The 16,737-nt window shown below is 42.7% G+C and overlaps 1 protein-coding gene across 6 annotated transcripts in view; it reads right to left on the reverse strand.

Annotated features, from left to right (window-relative positions):
* The window catches only part of LOC110495841 (nck-associated protein 5-like), a 159,898-nt gene that overhangs the window by 14,729 nt on the left and 128,432 nt on the right, over nt 1-16,737 (reverse strand). For 4 of the 6 annotated variants that reach the window (XM_036952280.1, XM_036952279.1, XM_036952281.1 and 1 more), the window contains 4 exons: nt 12,532-16,115; nt 11,172-11,277; nt 6,043-6,130; nt 1,134-1,469 (listed from right to left, as the gene is read on the reverse strand). In XM_036952280.1, coding sequence (XP_036808175.1) covers nt 1,134-1,469; nt 6,043-6,130; nt 11,172-11,277; nt 12,532-16,115 — 4,114 coding nt within the window. Of the gene's footprint in view, nt 1-1,133; nt 1,470-1,496; nt 1,619-6,042; nt 6,131-11,171; nt 11,278-12,531; nt 16,116-16,737 lie in introns of those variants that run through there. The other 2 variants (XM_036952284.1, XM_036952282.1) reach the window with 2 other exon arrangements.

Here is a 16,737-nt window from a genome sequence, read left to right on the forward strand (position 1 = left end):
TTTGTACCGCGCCGAGGACAAAATAGTTCTTTCATCTTCTTGACTACCTGTGAGGGAATCCGTGGTGGAGATTAGGCTCCTTCTCTATTCCTTATAATGACAGCTCCTGGTCATGCCTACCTTAACCGCAGTACCGAGGTCACACAGATAGACACTAATTCCCTGATTGCATAAATCCCTAGGCGTGATCACGGAGATCACTCATCCCTATACGAGTACATTGTTAGTGTTACTTCCCTCAGCCCATATGATCCCTCTCTCTCTCCTCCCCACCCACTGTTGTGCTGTTGTGTTGCTGCGGTAAATGAACAGGCAGAAGGTGGTTTATGATCTATGTCGCTAATTGTCGCTATTGAGTTTGCGTGTCTAATTGTATTAGCGACTTATCCTTGGGATATGGTCTGTGGGTCGTATTATCCGGAGGGTTTTGTGAAGGTGGGTGGGGGACACAGTGTCCTTTGTTAAGCAGAGCTACAGAATATCACTCAGAATACCAATAGGCTTGTCCATCTAGTCCAGCATTCAAAATGCATAGGAGATTGAATAACAAAAGGTAGAAGGTTTTCCTTTTCATTGAATAGCTTCAAGTGGAGAATGGATCCTCGGTTGAGATTGAGAGGGTGGAACATGCATAGTGAATTCTTGAGGGCGACTTAAGGTTCATAATGATGTGAATTGAAGTAAAACACTGCCACCCTCATTGCACAATCAAATTGAGCCAGCGAGAATCTGAATTTTATCCTCTCTCATTTTACACACAGTTTATAGATGGGTTAACACCAAATTGGGTTTCATGATAGTGGCCAAACATCCTCTGAGCCTGCTCAGCCATTCTAACTTTTATATGCAGCTGTGAATCATTGGTTTACCTAACATAAAACCATTGGCATGAACCAGAGACAACACAGAGCCTGTAACAGTGGTTGTGTCCCGATCATCGACTTTTCTCCCTGAAGTGTGCACTTCACATGATGGGACTGTACTGGTATTAGAGCAATGGTGTGGACATTGTCCAGCCAATACTTACGGCTTCTTAATGCATAAAGGGGAGTGTGGAAGTGCACGCTTTGGGAGAAGGGTATAGAATGGAGACGTAACGGGGATGTTGATATGAGGTGAACCCCCAGTCTTACCTGAGGTGGATGGTCTGGGGAGGCGGCTCAGGGCTTCCTGTCCACAACCTCTTCCAGTAACTGTAGAGTCAGACAGGGAGTGGCCCAGGGCACTGGTGGGTGGTACATGTGGTTGGGATTCAGACAGGGACGGCACTGTCACATGGGATGGGGAATGAGCAGCAGAGGCCGAGAGGAGGTCCTGGTCAGGATCAGTGGGACTGTGAACGCTCGCCATTGTCCGGTCGGGGCTGGACTCAGATCTAGGAATGTGGCGCCCATTGACCCGGGTGACGGAGTCAGGGAGGGGGAAGGTGCCAATCCCGCTGTCCAGGGTTCTCATTTGACAGCTGGAGCCTGGGGGGGGGGGGGGGGGGGGGGGGGACAGGAGAAGCAGCGTGTGATGATGGGGTTGGGTGCGGGGAGGGGGGGAGCAATGGAAAAGGAGGAAGAGCCACTGGATTGGATTCACAAGCAACGGAAGGTGTTGTGGGTAAAAAGGGCATCTTGGGGTAGGTTCAATAAGATAGGAGAACGAATGGAGGCAAAAGCAAGAGATACAGGAGCATTACTTAACGTACGGAGCACCTGGGTACAATCCAAAGCCAAATCATTATGAGAAACTGTAGAAATGTAATGCAGGAAAAAAGTCTGAACTTTTCGTATTACTTTGTCCAGTAATATGTGTGATGCGATCTGTTGTGTGTGTAATTCATCAGGTTTATTCCTATAAGTGGTTATCAGCCCTCTATGATCAAATCTGTATCACTTCTTCATGAAATTAATAAAGGTATCTGACTAATCTTGAAAAGGATCTAAAATGAACGGCCGCTTGTAACTCCTAGGTCTCTCTGCGTTCCCAATCTAATTTCACCCATTTGGAACCCAGCGTGACTTTAGAGTGCCAATTTATTAGTGATTTTTCTCCCTACCTCCTATATCAGCATTATGTTGATTTATACACATTCACCGAACTTGATATGTTCCACACTGCGCAGTGATCTAAGGACACTGTAGCAACAGATGGACAGCGTCTAAAATACACAGTTTTGCAAAGCCTCCGTCTCCGAGCGAGACAGATGGATGGCTGTTCGACATGATCCAATTCCATGTAACTGTGAATGATGTTGGCTAATCATTCTGTGCTCATTACTTAATTGCAACAATTTGAGTAAAAAAAGAAAGATAATGTTGAACTAGTTCTAACATTAATTCAGTTTAAAGACAAAAGTGCGGGAAAGGTCAGATGGCTGATATGACTGCAACTTTGACAATGTTCTATTTTCATTCTAGGTTGCACAGTGTATTGCTGCATTGCAAAAGTAGAACATATCAATCTAGCGTTATGTACATTAGAGACTAGTTGAGGATGGAAAAACCTTGGAAATGATTGATCCTTTCGAGTGAGCAGTTGTTTTGGAAGATATTTAGAACAATCTGTAAGTTCTGATTTCTTTCTTGCCTTTTATGGACAAGCATGGGACCTATTTTTTTTTAAGAGTTGGGTTAATTTCTGCTAGCTCTGCCCTTAACCATGGCGCTTGGTCTTGTAACGCACCATAAACATCCACTTCTTCTATATGCCCTAACACATCCCTCCATCGTTGTCATACAGTCTCTGGACGTTCAACCCAAACTTCTAGAAAATAATGGGTAAATGGATGGATGATTGAATTAATGAATTCATTAATTATATATTAACTGTTTCCCCTGAAGGGGTTCAAGGCATGTAAGAGCTTCCATGGATATGCTTTAGTACAATAACCCATACGCATAGGGCTCGCACAACATCATCGCCAACCAGCTGCATCAAATCATAATTAAAACCAAAGCTCTTTATCAGAGGCAATGCGCTGCCGTTGTAAAATACATGATTAACCTAATAAAGCAATATTTTCAGTCCCCTCTAAATTTGCAACCAGACATTCAATTAAACCAACAGTGCATCAAAACAAGAATTAATTCAATTATGCATCAGAAACGTCCCACTGGATGACTGGGAGTAAACAGAGTCGACTTAATCATGCTATTAGTACACAGTTAGAGTCATATTGTAGGCATACGTGTCTTCTTCTACCTCTCTTGCACCTCCTACTCTGCAGTAATGTTGTAGCTGAGGTGCTCATAAACCACCTCGATGGACAGATGGCCTGTTATGTTGCTTAGATACATCTGCAATGAGTCATCACGGGGGCGGTAGTGGCCAGCCCCTAAAACAGCAGCTGATCAATTACTACAGAGTTCTGCATTATGCATCAAGTGTACACCCGTTCAGAATGTCTCACATGCTTGATCCTATATTCAAGGAAGAAGACAGAAGATAAAGAGGGAGACAGAGAAAGGGAAATAAAAGAGAAAGAGAGAAAAGGAAAGAGAAAGAGGGAGACATCCACACCTCACAAAGCTCAATAATCAAAGGAGTTGATTTGGCAGTCGTTTTCAATATGCCGTTTGCACTCACACTATAACAAGGTCTAACATGGACCTAGAAGCCAGTTCCACTGCTTTTCTTTCAATCTTCCTTTCTAATCGGGGACTGGTTTAGACCTGGGATACCAGGTTTGTGCATATTAATTATCAGGTAGAACAGAAAACCAGCAGTGCTCCGGACCTCGTAGGGTATGATTTTAATGGCCCTAGGGTAATACTATCTAAAATCATAGGAAAAAATATCAGAGAGGCTCTGGAATTGTGTTTACTGTGATCCCAATCACTTCTACATTAAACCTCCTGGAGATAGAGGGCAAGCTCTGCAGACCTAATGACATGTTATGATGAGGACCCATGTAAAACCCAGACATTAACCACCATCGCAACTGCATGGGAATTACAACCAGAGGTCATGACTATTGTCACATGACCAAGACCTCAAACCATTTAAATTCAGTCCAAGGTCAAAACTTGAGCTGTTTATGATCTATTATCTATGCACAGTCACTTTACCTACATATCATCTCAATTACCTTGACTATCCTGTAACAATGCACATTGACTCGGTACTGGTCCCGTTGTATATAGCCTCGTTATTGTTATTTTATTGTTGCGCTTGATTGTTTTTTAATATAGTTTATTTAATAAATATTTCACTTTTCTGAAAACTGCGTTGTTGGTTAAGGGATTGTAAGTAAGCATTTCACCGTAAAGTCTACACCTGTTGCATTAGTGCGCATGTGACAAATAAAATGTGATTTGATTTGATTTGAACCATGACAAAGCCACATCTCAGACTCATGAGTCCATCCGCATCCTTTTCTAGTTTCTAGTTTTAATCCCTGCTACAATATCACATTATGTCAAAAATAAAATACAATTTTGTTTCTAGTTTCTTGTGTTCAGAGAAAATAAGTAATTGAGATCAGGCAAATGTGTGACATATTCTACCCATAAAAGCCCAGGGTAAAATGATATTCTAGGCTGGACTTCAGGACCTATAAGTGGACTCTGCTTAAATCTTTATGAGACCTTTAATTCATACTGAGGGGAGGTTGGATAGATGTGCTTAGCTGGCAGAATTAGATATGCCATTCAGTTAATTAGAATACAGAAACGATTAACAATCTTATTTTTGGCTCTGTTCCACGATATGGGGCTTAGTTGAATCAGGAAAATGTTCATACATCCTGGACATTTTCTCATGTCAAAACAATTTCTCACAATATTTGTGTGGTCGACCCCATCAATACAGAGGCTAGCATATAAAAATGACTTAGAGCCAAAGAGAGCAGCTTTCATAAGTAATGGTATGTGGTGGTATGTGGTTTTCCATGTTTGATGTAAATGACGTCCAAAATAACCTGCAAGTCTAGGTCCTTAATGTCCATCCTTTAGAATTCATCTTGATTTAGATAGTCATTGTGATAGTCAGCATAAAATAGTTAGTGGAATATTGCGTACCAGCAGCCACATCATCTGTGCAGACCTATTATGGTGCATGGAAATAAATAAACAAAATTAAGCAACAGAGATCATAATCCTGTGTGAAAATAAGGGCAAACTTCAAACATAAAGAAAAGACCACTAGAATTCAAGTCGAGGCGTCACAAACACCTTTTGCACAGGTTGTACATGACTGGTTTGCTGCTCTCCTGTTCACATAATGCCAAAGCCACATCAAACTAAGTGAGAGAAGACCCCATTCATGAAAGGACAACAGGCATCATCTCTTCAAAGATAGACAGTTAATGTGCCACTCAGTTTAAAGCATTCCAACAGAGCGATAGGCACCTGGCGCTATAAAACTCTAATAAACATTGATTGCCCTGTCCTAGTCACGTTCCCTGAGAATGCCTTCCACCTGCCAATGAATGACAAACTGCCCAGCGTGTAAAGATCGCCTTGTCATTGAAATAGTAAGTGGGTGTTGTTGCATATAATTTTCCTATCACACATTGTACGCTACACCAAAGCTCTCAGAACAGCAGCTGCCCTGACAACCCCCGATGTCTTAGCCACGTAAATAATACTGTACGCCGGCAACACTAAAAGGATTTTTGAACGCCGGAGACAGTAACCATTTTGTTGATGACCTCAAAATGCAGTGGGAGAGTGGCGTGATAATAAAGACTCACTCTGCCAGTGACAAGATGGATCAGTCCTGCAAAGATACAGGAAATATTTTTATAGGCTCTAAGCTTACAGTTTTTCACTGGTATGAGAATGTGTTACATATGCTAGTACCACATGCATTAGGTGATGAATGGCAACAGCTCTTTCTGTATACTGCAAAAGCCTAAAATAAGAGACCGTTTCTATACTCTATCACAGAAATACTTTACACAGAAAGCAAAAGTTGGAGATGCATTGCTGGTGACTACTGAACATGTCTATGTTGAGAAATCTATATTAATGTTGCTTATTAGCACTAAAATGTTATATGTTTTCAGACGATAGCTCAAAGTACAGTAGGCCCATTGTTACAGTAAAACCTTACCTATCATGTGGTCCTGACATGAAGTCTCAGGGTTGGGTTCCTCCTCATTCTCTCCATGCAAGCTGATCTTCTGTGTCACAATGATGGTCTGGTGGGAAAAAATGAAGGAGGAAGTGCATTTAACTTTACTTGAGTACTCACAACATACACTACCGGTCAAAAGTTTTAGAACACTTACTCATTCAAGGGCTTTTCTTTATTTGTACTATTTTCTACATTGTAGAATAATAGTGAAGACATCAAAACTATGAAATAAAACATATGGAATCATGTAGTAACCAAAAAAGTGTTAAACAAATCAAAATATTTTTTATATTTGAGATTCTTCAAATAGCCACCTTTGCCTTGATGACAGCTTTGCACACTCTTGGCATTCTCTCAACCAACTTCACATGGAGTGCATTTCCAACAGTCTTGAAGGAGTTCCCACATATGCTGAGCACTTGTTGGCTGCTTTTCCTTCACTCTGAGGTCCGACTCATCCCAAATCATCTCAATTGGTTTGAGGTTTGGGGGATTGTGGAAGCCAGGTCATATGATGCAGCACTCCATCCCTCTCCTTCTTGGTAAAATAGCCCTTACAAAGCCTGGAGGTGTGTTGGATCATTGTCTGGTTGAAAAACAAATGATAGTCCCACTAAGCCCAAACCGATGGGATGGCGTATCACTGCAGAATTCGATGATAGCCATGCTGGTTAAGTTTGCCTTGAATTCTAAATAAATCACAGACAGTGTCACCAGCAAAGCACCCCCACACCATAACACCTCCTCCTCCATGCTTTACATTGAGAAATACACATGTGGAGAGCATCCGTTCACCCACACCGCGTCTCACAAAGACATATCTCCAATTTAGACTACAGACCAATGGACACATTTCACCGGTCTAATGTCCATTGCTCGTGTTTCTTGGCCCAAGCAAGTCTCTTCTTAATTATTATTAGTGTCCTTTAGTAGTGGTTTCTTTGCAGCAATTCCACCATGAAGGCCTGATTCACATAGTCTCCTCTGAACAGTCAATGTTGAGATGTGTCTGTTATACTTGAACTCTGTGAAACATTTATTTGGGCTTCAATTTCTGAGGCTGGTAACTCTAATGAACTTATCCTCTGCAGCAGAGGTAACTAACTGTGTCTTCCATTCCTGTGGCGGTCCTCATGAGAGCCAGTGTCATCATAGCTCTTGATGGTTTTCGCGACTGCACTTGAAGAAACTTTCAAAGTTCTTGAAATGTTCCAGATTGACTGACCATCATGTCTTAAATTAATGATGGACTGTCGTTTCTCTTTGCTTATTTGAGCTGTTCTTGCCATAATATGGACGTGGTCTTTTACACAACTGATTGGCTCAAACGCATTAACATCCTTAGGATTGGTGGGTCCACTGCGTGACAGGTTGAGCTTTCGTAGGCTAATGCGATTAGCATGAGGTTGTAAGTAGGACATAGACATATCTGATATTGGCAGAAAGCTTAAAGTCTTGTTAATCTAACTGCACTGTACAATTTACAGTAGCTATTATAGTGAAACAATGCCAGGCTATAGTTTGAGGAGAGTACACCGTTTTGAAGATGAAAAGTTATTAATAAACAAATTAGGTACATTTGGGCAGTCTTGACACAACATTTTGAACAGAAATGCAATGGTTCATTGGATCAGTCTAAAACTTTGCACATACAGTCCTGCCATCTAGTGGCCAAAATCTAAATGGCACCTGGGCTGGAATAATACATTATAGCCTTATTCTTGCATTTCAAAGATGATGGTACAAAAAGATTGAACAAAAACTTTTTTTTTTATTATCTTCTACCAGATCTAATGTGCTATATTATCCTACATTCCTTTCACATTTCCATAAACTTTAAATTGTTTCCTTTCAAATGGTACCAAGAATATGCATATCCTTGCTTCAGGGCCTGAGCTACAGGCAGTTAGATTTGGGTATGTCATTTTAAGCGAAAATTGGGAAAAAAGGGGCCGATCCTTAAGATGTTTTAAGAAGGAAAGAAACTCCACAAATTAACTTTTAAGAAGGCAAAACTGTTCATTGAAATACATTCCAGGTGACTACCTCATGAAGCTGGTTGAGAGAAAGCCAATAGTGTGCTAAGCTGCCATCAAGGCAAAGGGTGGCTATTTGAAGAATCTGAAATATAAAATATATTTAGATTTTTTTTAAACACTTTTTTGTTAATAACTACATGATTCCATATCTGTTATTTCATCGTTTTGAGGTCTTCGCGACTATTCTACAATTTAGAAAATAGTCAAAATAAAGAAAAAGCCTTGAGTGAGTAGGTGTTCTGAAAGTTTGGACCGGTAGTGTGTAATATCAAGTTCTAAATCATGTTTATGACCAATTTGTTCAGGCATAATGACAGGACATTGACATAAAGTGTTATTAAATGTGCTTCACAATATCGTCAACAGATGGTATGTTATTTGTCAGAAAAATGGTTGGGGAGACCGGGGAACAAAGTAACACTTTTAGGCTTTTGCATATTGAAAATTATATTTGATTTAGATTAAATAATATTGTTATACAAACAACATGCATATCTCAGCTACTATTACAAACTGTAACTACGTTTATAGAACATACCAGGCGTTTACAATTCAACCAAAAGTGTCAGGAGTGAAATGTTACAATTGACCCAGTATGTGGGGTTAAATGTAACAGGGAAAGGGGAAAGGGGGATACCTAGTCAGTTGTCCAACAATGTATTCAACTGAAATGTGTCTTCCACATTTAACCCAATCCCTCTGAATCAGAGAGGTGCGGGGGGCTGCCTTAAATTACATCCACGTCTTCAGCGCCCGGGGAACAGTGGGTTAACTGCCTTGCTCAGGGGCAGAACAACAGATTTTTACCTTGTCAGCTCGGGGATTCGATCCAGCAACCTTCCGGTTACAGCTACGGGGTTAAAAGTAGCATTGTGTTCAATGTTAAAAATGAAGGGTAATTGAAACATTTTATATTTTTGAAACTGGTATTTTGATGATAATACACTAAATTGAAACTGGTATTTTGATGATAATACACTAAATTGAAACTGATATTTTGATGATAATACACTAAATTGAAACTGGTATTTTGATGATAATACACTAAATCGAAACTGGTATTTTGATGATAATACACTAAATTGAACTGGTATTTTGATGATAATACACTAAATTGAAACTGATATTTTGATGATAATACACTAAATTGAACTGGTATTTTGATGATAATACACTAAATTGAAACTGATATTTTGATGATAATACACTAAATTGACAAATATTTTCCATTTGATCTTTTAGGAATGTGATATTGACCAAAAACTCAAATTGTATCAAAATGAATATAGCCTGTTTTATATTAGGATTCAAACGTGTAAATTGTACAATTTTGCAATTTTGCAAACACACACACACACACACACACACACACACACACACACACACACACACACACACACACACACACACACACACGCACACACACACACACAGGAGACTATACTAATCTGAATCTTGTGAGAAAATACAAATAATTATTGTTATGGACTTTACAAATCAAAATACCTCATCTTACTGATAAAAATACTGTTTAAATACATGGAGAATGCCCCACAGGTCAACACACTAAACAAGAGAAGCGGCGGGTATATTTACTTAAGGGCCTCAAAACCTATTTTATGTCCATAAAACAAAAAATGATTGATGAATTTAGGCATTTAGAGACACCACTGAAGCATTAGCACATCGCACAACAGCCTTCTAAGTGGTTTCTAATTTGAGTTATTAAAAGCTCTTACAACTGACCCCGTGTTACATTTTTTTCCCAGTCTCCCTTACATCATTGTAATGTGCATCGCATTGTATTCATAATTGCTTTGCCGCTTGTGTGTGTATTCAATCTTTTGTATGGTGGCCTTAACATTCCTTGAATATCATCTGCACAGATAATAACAGAACATCACTGCTAGTTTAAGGACATGTCTGGTATGATTCATAAACCACAAACAAGCAAAGTACACTTTTCTACAACATGATAATACTTTATATACTTCTACGAAACCAGACATCCAAAATAACAAATGCAGCTAAGCTAACACAGATTTAGTAGCTGGCATATTCAGATAGAACATTATTGATATATATATAGCTTCCCTTTCGCTCTTAAACAAAACAATAGTGGAAGACGATTCATCAATTCTTTAAGCGATGACTCAAAACAGAATCGACAAACACCTTAGATTTACAGAAGTTAGTATTACATTTTCAGAGCCTCTTTCGTAATAGGTAGTTCTGTCAGGGGAAGCAACAAGGTAATTGTTCTAATATGGAGGTGGGCTAACAGAGTGTGATGTTGAAAAAGTGTTCCTCCGAAAGTATAAAGGGGATTTGCAGGTCATAAACACTTATTTTCTTCTGTTGTATTTCTGTAGAAGGGAGATGGAGATGAAGCTGCAAGGATAGTATTAAACAGGCCTTTGTTGAATTGAGTGTCTGAGATAAGAGCCTCCTCATCGCTATCAAAGTTCCCCATCAGCTGGATTGAATTTCCTGCATATTGCATATGGTCTCTTTTTTCTTTCTCCCCCTTCCTTCCTTGCTCTCTCTCTCACTCTGTCCCTGACAGAGAACAAGTAATATCTTCTACCAAGGTCAGAATTACGTGGCATTCTAAGTCTTACCCAAAGCATTTTTTTTCTATACAAAGCTTAGTACGTGGTTCAACATCGGTAGCATATCTCCCAAGATGAAGTGCTTCAGTGTGCGCTCATATTTGTGTATGTGCGAAGGTTGGCGGAATTTGCAGGTGTGTACACAAATTAGACACAAGACATGGAAAACGTTATGGCAACAGTAAATGATATGGAGTATACGCACAATCCAATAAGCAACTGACCAGCATGAGAGCATGGAGGAAGTGGATACTCAGGTTAGGGGAAATAGTTAGAAAATGGTGAGATTATGAGGAAAGATGGATAGATGAGAGAAAGAGAGAGAGAGCGAGAGAGAGAGAGAGAGAGAGAGAGAGAGAGAGAGAGAGAAGGAGAGAGAGCAGTCGAGTGAGAGATCCATGCAATATCCTGGAAGCCAAGCAACGTTTCATTACAGGACCCCTAGCTCACTCACAGCTGTATCGGAGCAGATCTCCATATCTCCCCTCATATCGCTGTTTCTCTTGGGGATGGAGATGCCAGGGAGAGATTCAGCTATGGAGTCACCCTTCCTCACACTCCTGTATGGGAAACATGATTTGATATATTTTCTGTCTGTCTGCTTAACTGATTTCATATGAACCGTGCAGTTGGAAAGAGATCCCGGGTGAGACATTCCACTGTTCTCACTCAATACGGCCTCCATATACACTGAACAAAAATATAAACTCAACGTGTAAAGTGTTGGTCCCACTGAGCTGGAAAGAAATGTTACATATGCATACTAGCTTACTTCTGTCCAATTTTATGCACAAATTTGTTTACATCCCTGTTAGTGAGCATTTCTCATTTTCAAAGCTAATTCATCCACCTGACAGGTGTGGCATATCAAGAAGTTGATCAAACAGCATGATCATTACATAAGTGTTGGGGACAATAAAAGGCCACTCTAAAAGGCCACTCTGTGCAGTTTGGTCAGACAACACAATTCCACAGATGTCTCATGTTTTGAAGGAGCATGCATTTGGCATGCTGACTGCAAGGAATGTCCACCAGAGCTGTTGCCAGATAATTGAATGTTAATTTCTCTACCATAAGCCGCCTCGAACGTCATTATAGAGAAACTGATTCTGATTGGCTGGGCCTGGCTCCCCAGTACCCTGCCCAGTCATGTGAAATCCATTGATTAGGGTTTAATTCATTTATTTAAATTGACTGATTTCCTTATATGAACTGTAACTCAGTAAAATAGTTAAAATTGTTGCATGTTGCATTTATCTTTTTGTTGAGTATAGCTATCCTCCTACTGTAGGATCTGAAATAAACTATTTTTAATGGCTCTTCCCGACTCCAGTCTCATTGAGTGATAAATGTTTGTAACTACTCTTGATAAAAATCTGTCAGCTGAGATTTTAGGTATTATATCAATTTATGGGAGGAGGGGTAATTCTGTACTCTTCCAGCCATGATAGCTCAGGGCTGACAGTGTCTCTAGATTCCAGGCTAGGAAGTGCTAATGTTCACTCAAGTGGAACCATAACTCAAAGAGACAGCTGGTGTTGCTGTTGTTGAGCTGTGTGTGTTTTTGTCTCTTTACATGCATGCATAATGTAGCAAGACTTGTGTTTTACAGCAGCATGAACACTGGGAGAAATGCTAAAACGACAATCCGCAATCATTTCAGCATCACAGGAGACAAGTTATCTAATGAGTGTTCTTTTTCCTGATCAAATCACTGTAATTTTTGGGAGGTTTTTACCTATGACTAATTATGCAAATGTACTTGAAATATTTAACAAATCACATTTTATGAAATTTGCTATGGTAATACCAACCGTCCAAGAAGCTCTTTCATGAACTGGTCTTTCCCAATGTAGGTTGTAGAACACTGGATCTGATTGGCTATTTGTCCCATCTGAATATTGCAATGATCCATGATTGAGCTCAGCTTGTTCTCTGACAGCGTCAGCTCTGGACTCTTTTCGAACTGGCTGTCGTTTTTCTTCTTGTCCTTCTTTTTGTCCGATTTCATCTGTTTGCCTCCCAGCACAGATCCGATCCTCAGCTCTTTTTTCTCATCTTTCTCTTTCGGGGAGGTGGCGTCTGATTTCTTTCCATTCAAGGCTGGCAGCTTGCTTTTACGCAGGCCGAACCAGTTGGCTAGAGACGGGCCGGTCTTCTGCTTGGTCTCCGGTGCTATTACCTTCTCTTGACCCTGACCTTTCTGGATATTCTCCTCGATCCCCATCATGACCTTTTCCTCAATGGTGCAGACTGTGGGGCTCACTGGTTGCTCTCCCTCATCGATTTCCCCTTGGGAACAGCCTGCCTGGACTTTGACGCTCTTCGCATGGTCTAGTTTTCCGGGGCTGAGCACTTTCCCACCCTTTGTTGTGGCCTCCGGGCTATAGACAGGAGAGGCCGGCGACTCAAATGGAGGATGAGATGCAACCTTCTTGGGATTTCGGTTGTTCTTCAAGCCGATCCGGTCGGCGAGGGGTAAGCTACGCACTTCTTTTTGAGGTGGAGCCGTGACGCTCTCCCCCTTTGTTGGGCTCCGTGGCCCTTCACCGGTGAATCCCGATGTGGAGGCTCTCTCCGGAAGACCCTGGTGGCTGTTTGAGCCTGTCATACCTCCGTAGTGGCTCAGCCTGTGGCTGGGGCAACGGACTGGACTTTCCCCAGATCCGCTACTGGGTTTAATCTGTATGCCCTCAACAAACGAGCTCTGCCTTGTTAACGAGTTCCCCCTCTCTCCAGAGTTGGTGATGATCTGGGTTCGAATCTTCACATGTCCGTCCAACACACTGATGTTGGGTTTTTCCATGTAGTGGGTGCTGAAACTCTGGCTGCGAGCTTTCGCCCCAGTCATCCCCAGGACAGGCTTTAGGTGAGGTTTGGTCGTGACAGATATGGACCTCTTAAACAGTCTACTGTCACATTCCGACTTGTCACCAACCCCCTGCTCTGCCAACTCAGAGGTGTGTGCCTCCTCTTCCTGAATTATGCACTGGACCTCACCCTTAGTCTCTATGATGGAAGTCATGGCTAATGAATCAACATACACTGCCTGAAAACTGTCACACGGGATGAAAGCATTTGAAGTCACAGTCTCTTTGGAGACCGAGTTGATGTGTTCCTTCTCTTGCTTTCCTGGTATCGTGGTGGAGCCTTTCTGCAGTGAAGGGGGCGATTTCACAAAAGCTTTGAAGCCCATAGGAATGCGTGTCTTTGATGCTTTTGGAGTGCTAGTTCCAGAGACGGGTGGGTTTGCTACAGCCTGGGGAGGTTGAGTCATACTACTGTGAGGTTCTGTTGGACACTGAGGGTGGCCCTGCAGAGTTACAGGGAAACTACTAGAGGTCTTATATGACATAGAATGCCTATTGTCATTGGTACCTTTCTTACTTGTAAATGTGCTTTGAAGTGAAGAGCCACGTTGAGAGTTGTATGAGGGAGGAGGAACATTCTTTGAGCTTTTAGGTGCATTTTCAGGGTGATCAGGCACATGCCCTGAGGAGGGGAGGTAGAGTTTTGTGGGGACCCGTTTCGAAGTGCCTTTAGAGGGGGTCTCATTTGAAGCAGGGTGCTGCTGGCTCGATTTGTCCAACAGTTTCTGAGGTGCGATTGCGGTACCGTAGCCTGCGTCCAGGTCTATGGTATCTTGGCCCTTGTAGGGTGGGGGTGGTAATAAATGTTGCATATTTGGTACAGGCGAGGGGTGGTAACTCGGGGGTGGCCCCCTCCCAGTTGTAGGCGTGGATGGTTGAGCCCCTGGTTTAAGTGCTTGAGGTGACCCATCGTAGTTTGGTCTGATAAGTAAGGAGGTGGTGCGGCCAGGGGGCGGGGGAGGAGTCGGGGACCTGAGTTCAGTTTTGCTGCTGGCTTCACAGTGTCTGTCTCTGGTAGGCTGTTCCCTGTAGTCCACATGGTCCAAATGCCTTCTTGGGAGGTGTGGGGAGCCGGTTGGAACACTAGATGAGGAGCCTTTTGTCCAGTCATTCCTGCCAGGAAGCTTGTTGATTACTGCCTTGGGGCTTGTAGTGCAGCCTGGAGCTTTGATGAACCTGGACATCTTGACCGGAGGAGAAGAAGGGAACTTTGACTCCTGAGCTGTGAATCCGGAGGTTGGTCCACTGTTGCTTGTTTCCGTGGTGGAGCCCTTAGAAACCTTCAGTGGAGATCCTTTCCCCCGGCTGCTGGGGATCTTTGAGCTGATGGCCTTGGGGCTGGTGGAAGCATTGTTCATGGGAGGGACAGAGTGGCCTTTGTTGGATCGATTGGAAGGTGGCTTTATCAATTTCCGTACTGGAGTGACATGCATTTGCAGCCTCTCTGGGCTTCCCTCCCTGCTAATGCTGCCGTTGTTGCCTACTTTGTGACGAATGGGCCTATCATGAGGCAACAGTGCAGCATACTCAGCAACCCCATTTTCTTTCCTACCAGGAATCTCTTTCTGAGCCCCAGTACCAAAAGAGGACTGCTGAGCACTGAGTTCAATGGGCTGTCCGTCTGCATCGAATACAGCCATGATACTCTCCTCAGACTGGGTTTTATGTTCCTTGATTAGGCTGAAAGGCCGGGGCCTTCCGTCAGCAGACTGAGTTCGGCCAGGTTCCCTCTTCAAGCATTGTACGGGAAGCAGTTTGTCAGAATCTCTTGAGAGCCTCTTGCTGTCCTTCTGCAGTTGCTCAGCTGTCCGGCAAACAGGCAGCCGCCGGTGGTCGCTGACCTCAGTGTGCAGATCCTCAGGGTCGGTGTCTGAGAGGTGGAGGGGGCATTCAGCCTCTGTGGGGCTGATGTCAAAGTGCAACAGGGAGGGGTTTAGAACAGCCGAGGTCCGCCCCCCGGAGAGGAAATTGTTGATGAAGCTTTTGAGTTTCTCTGGACGCTCCTTGGAGTTATAGCCGGGCGGGTGAGTCATACCCATGCTGCAGTTACTATCCCCTACTACGCCACTGTCCTGCCGCCCATCCCAGCTACACACACTGTCCGAGACGCTGTGCGACAGCTTCCTGAAGTACATCCAGCCTTCGTCCTTACTGGGGACGCAGTCTCGTCTGCAGTACGCCGAATGTAGCGACTCGTCGTCCGCATCATCAGAGTCGTACACAAACTTTTTGCCCCCCACCCCTGAGACAGGGGTCCTTCCCACATAAGTGGGCTTGTAGATTCCCTTGCTCCCACTCTTAATCCCCAGAGAGTAGATACCCTCATTAGAGTTCATGCAGTCCTTGTCGCCCGACTTGGAGACCCAGGAGGATGAGGAGCCTTTTGGTTTTCTCCTCTGGAGCTTCCGCAGGCCTTCTAGGATGTGGCTCTCTTTCCTCCTCGTGGGGAGCTGCTCTTCCAGGGGGGCGCAGATGTTCCCGGGGGCCGAGGAACCCAGGCTCAACCTCTTCTCCCATGTCAGAGAGGACTGCAGGAGAAATACAGAGAGACAGAAGTTATTAGGAAACTCAGAGAGGACAGAGGGAGATTTAGAGACAGACACACAGACACATCATTCGAAAATGCAGCTAAATTGAGCTGTGCAACAGCAATCCAAGCATGAATATAAGGGTGTTCAAGCACCTGTAGTACTTCTCAGAGGATTTGTGACCATGGTCCACTCTCATTCTAAACAACAGAGTTGGTTGTGGAGTCATATGATTCATTTGTTAAGCTGTTACTCAGTCTGCAATTTGTTTTACTTCCTTTCACATGGTCTATTGGAGATACTAAGCCCTTTGGGTTATGGCTCAAGCTACATATTTAATGCTTTGATTAATAACTAAAAAAATATTAAATAACACATTTGGAATCCTGTAGTAACCAAAAGGGTGTAACCCAAAATATATTTTATATTTGAGATTCTTCAAAGCATCCACCCTTTGCCTTGATGACAGCATTGCACACTCTTGGCATTCTCTCAACCAGCATCATGAGGTAGTCACCTGGAATGCATTTCAATTAACAGGTGTGTCTTCTTAAAAGTTAATGCATTTGAGCCAATCAGTTGTGTTGTGACAAAGTAGGGGTGGTATACAGAAGATAGCCCT

Source organism: Oncorhynchus mykiss, chromosome 18, assembly GCF_013265735.2.
Source record: "Oncorhynchus mykiss isolate Arlee chromosome 18, USDA_OmykA_1.1, whole genome shotgun sequence".
Lineage (NCBI taxonomy): Eukaryota > Metazoa > Chordata > Actinopteri > Salmoniformes > Salmonidae > Oncorhynchus > Oncorhynchus mykiss.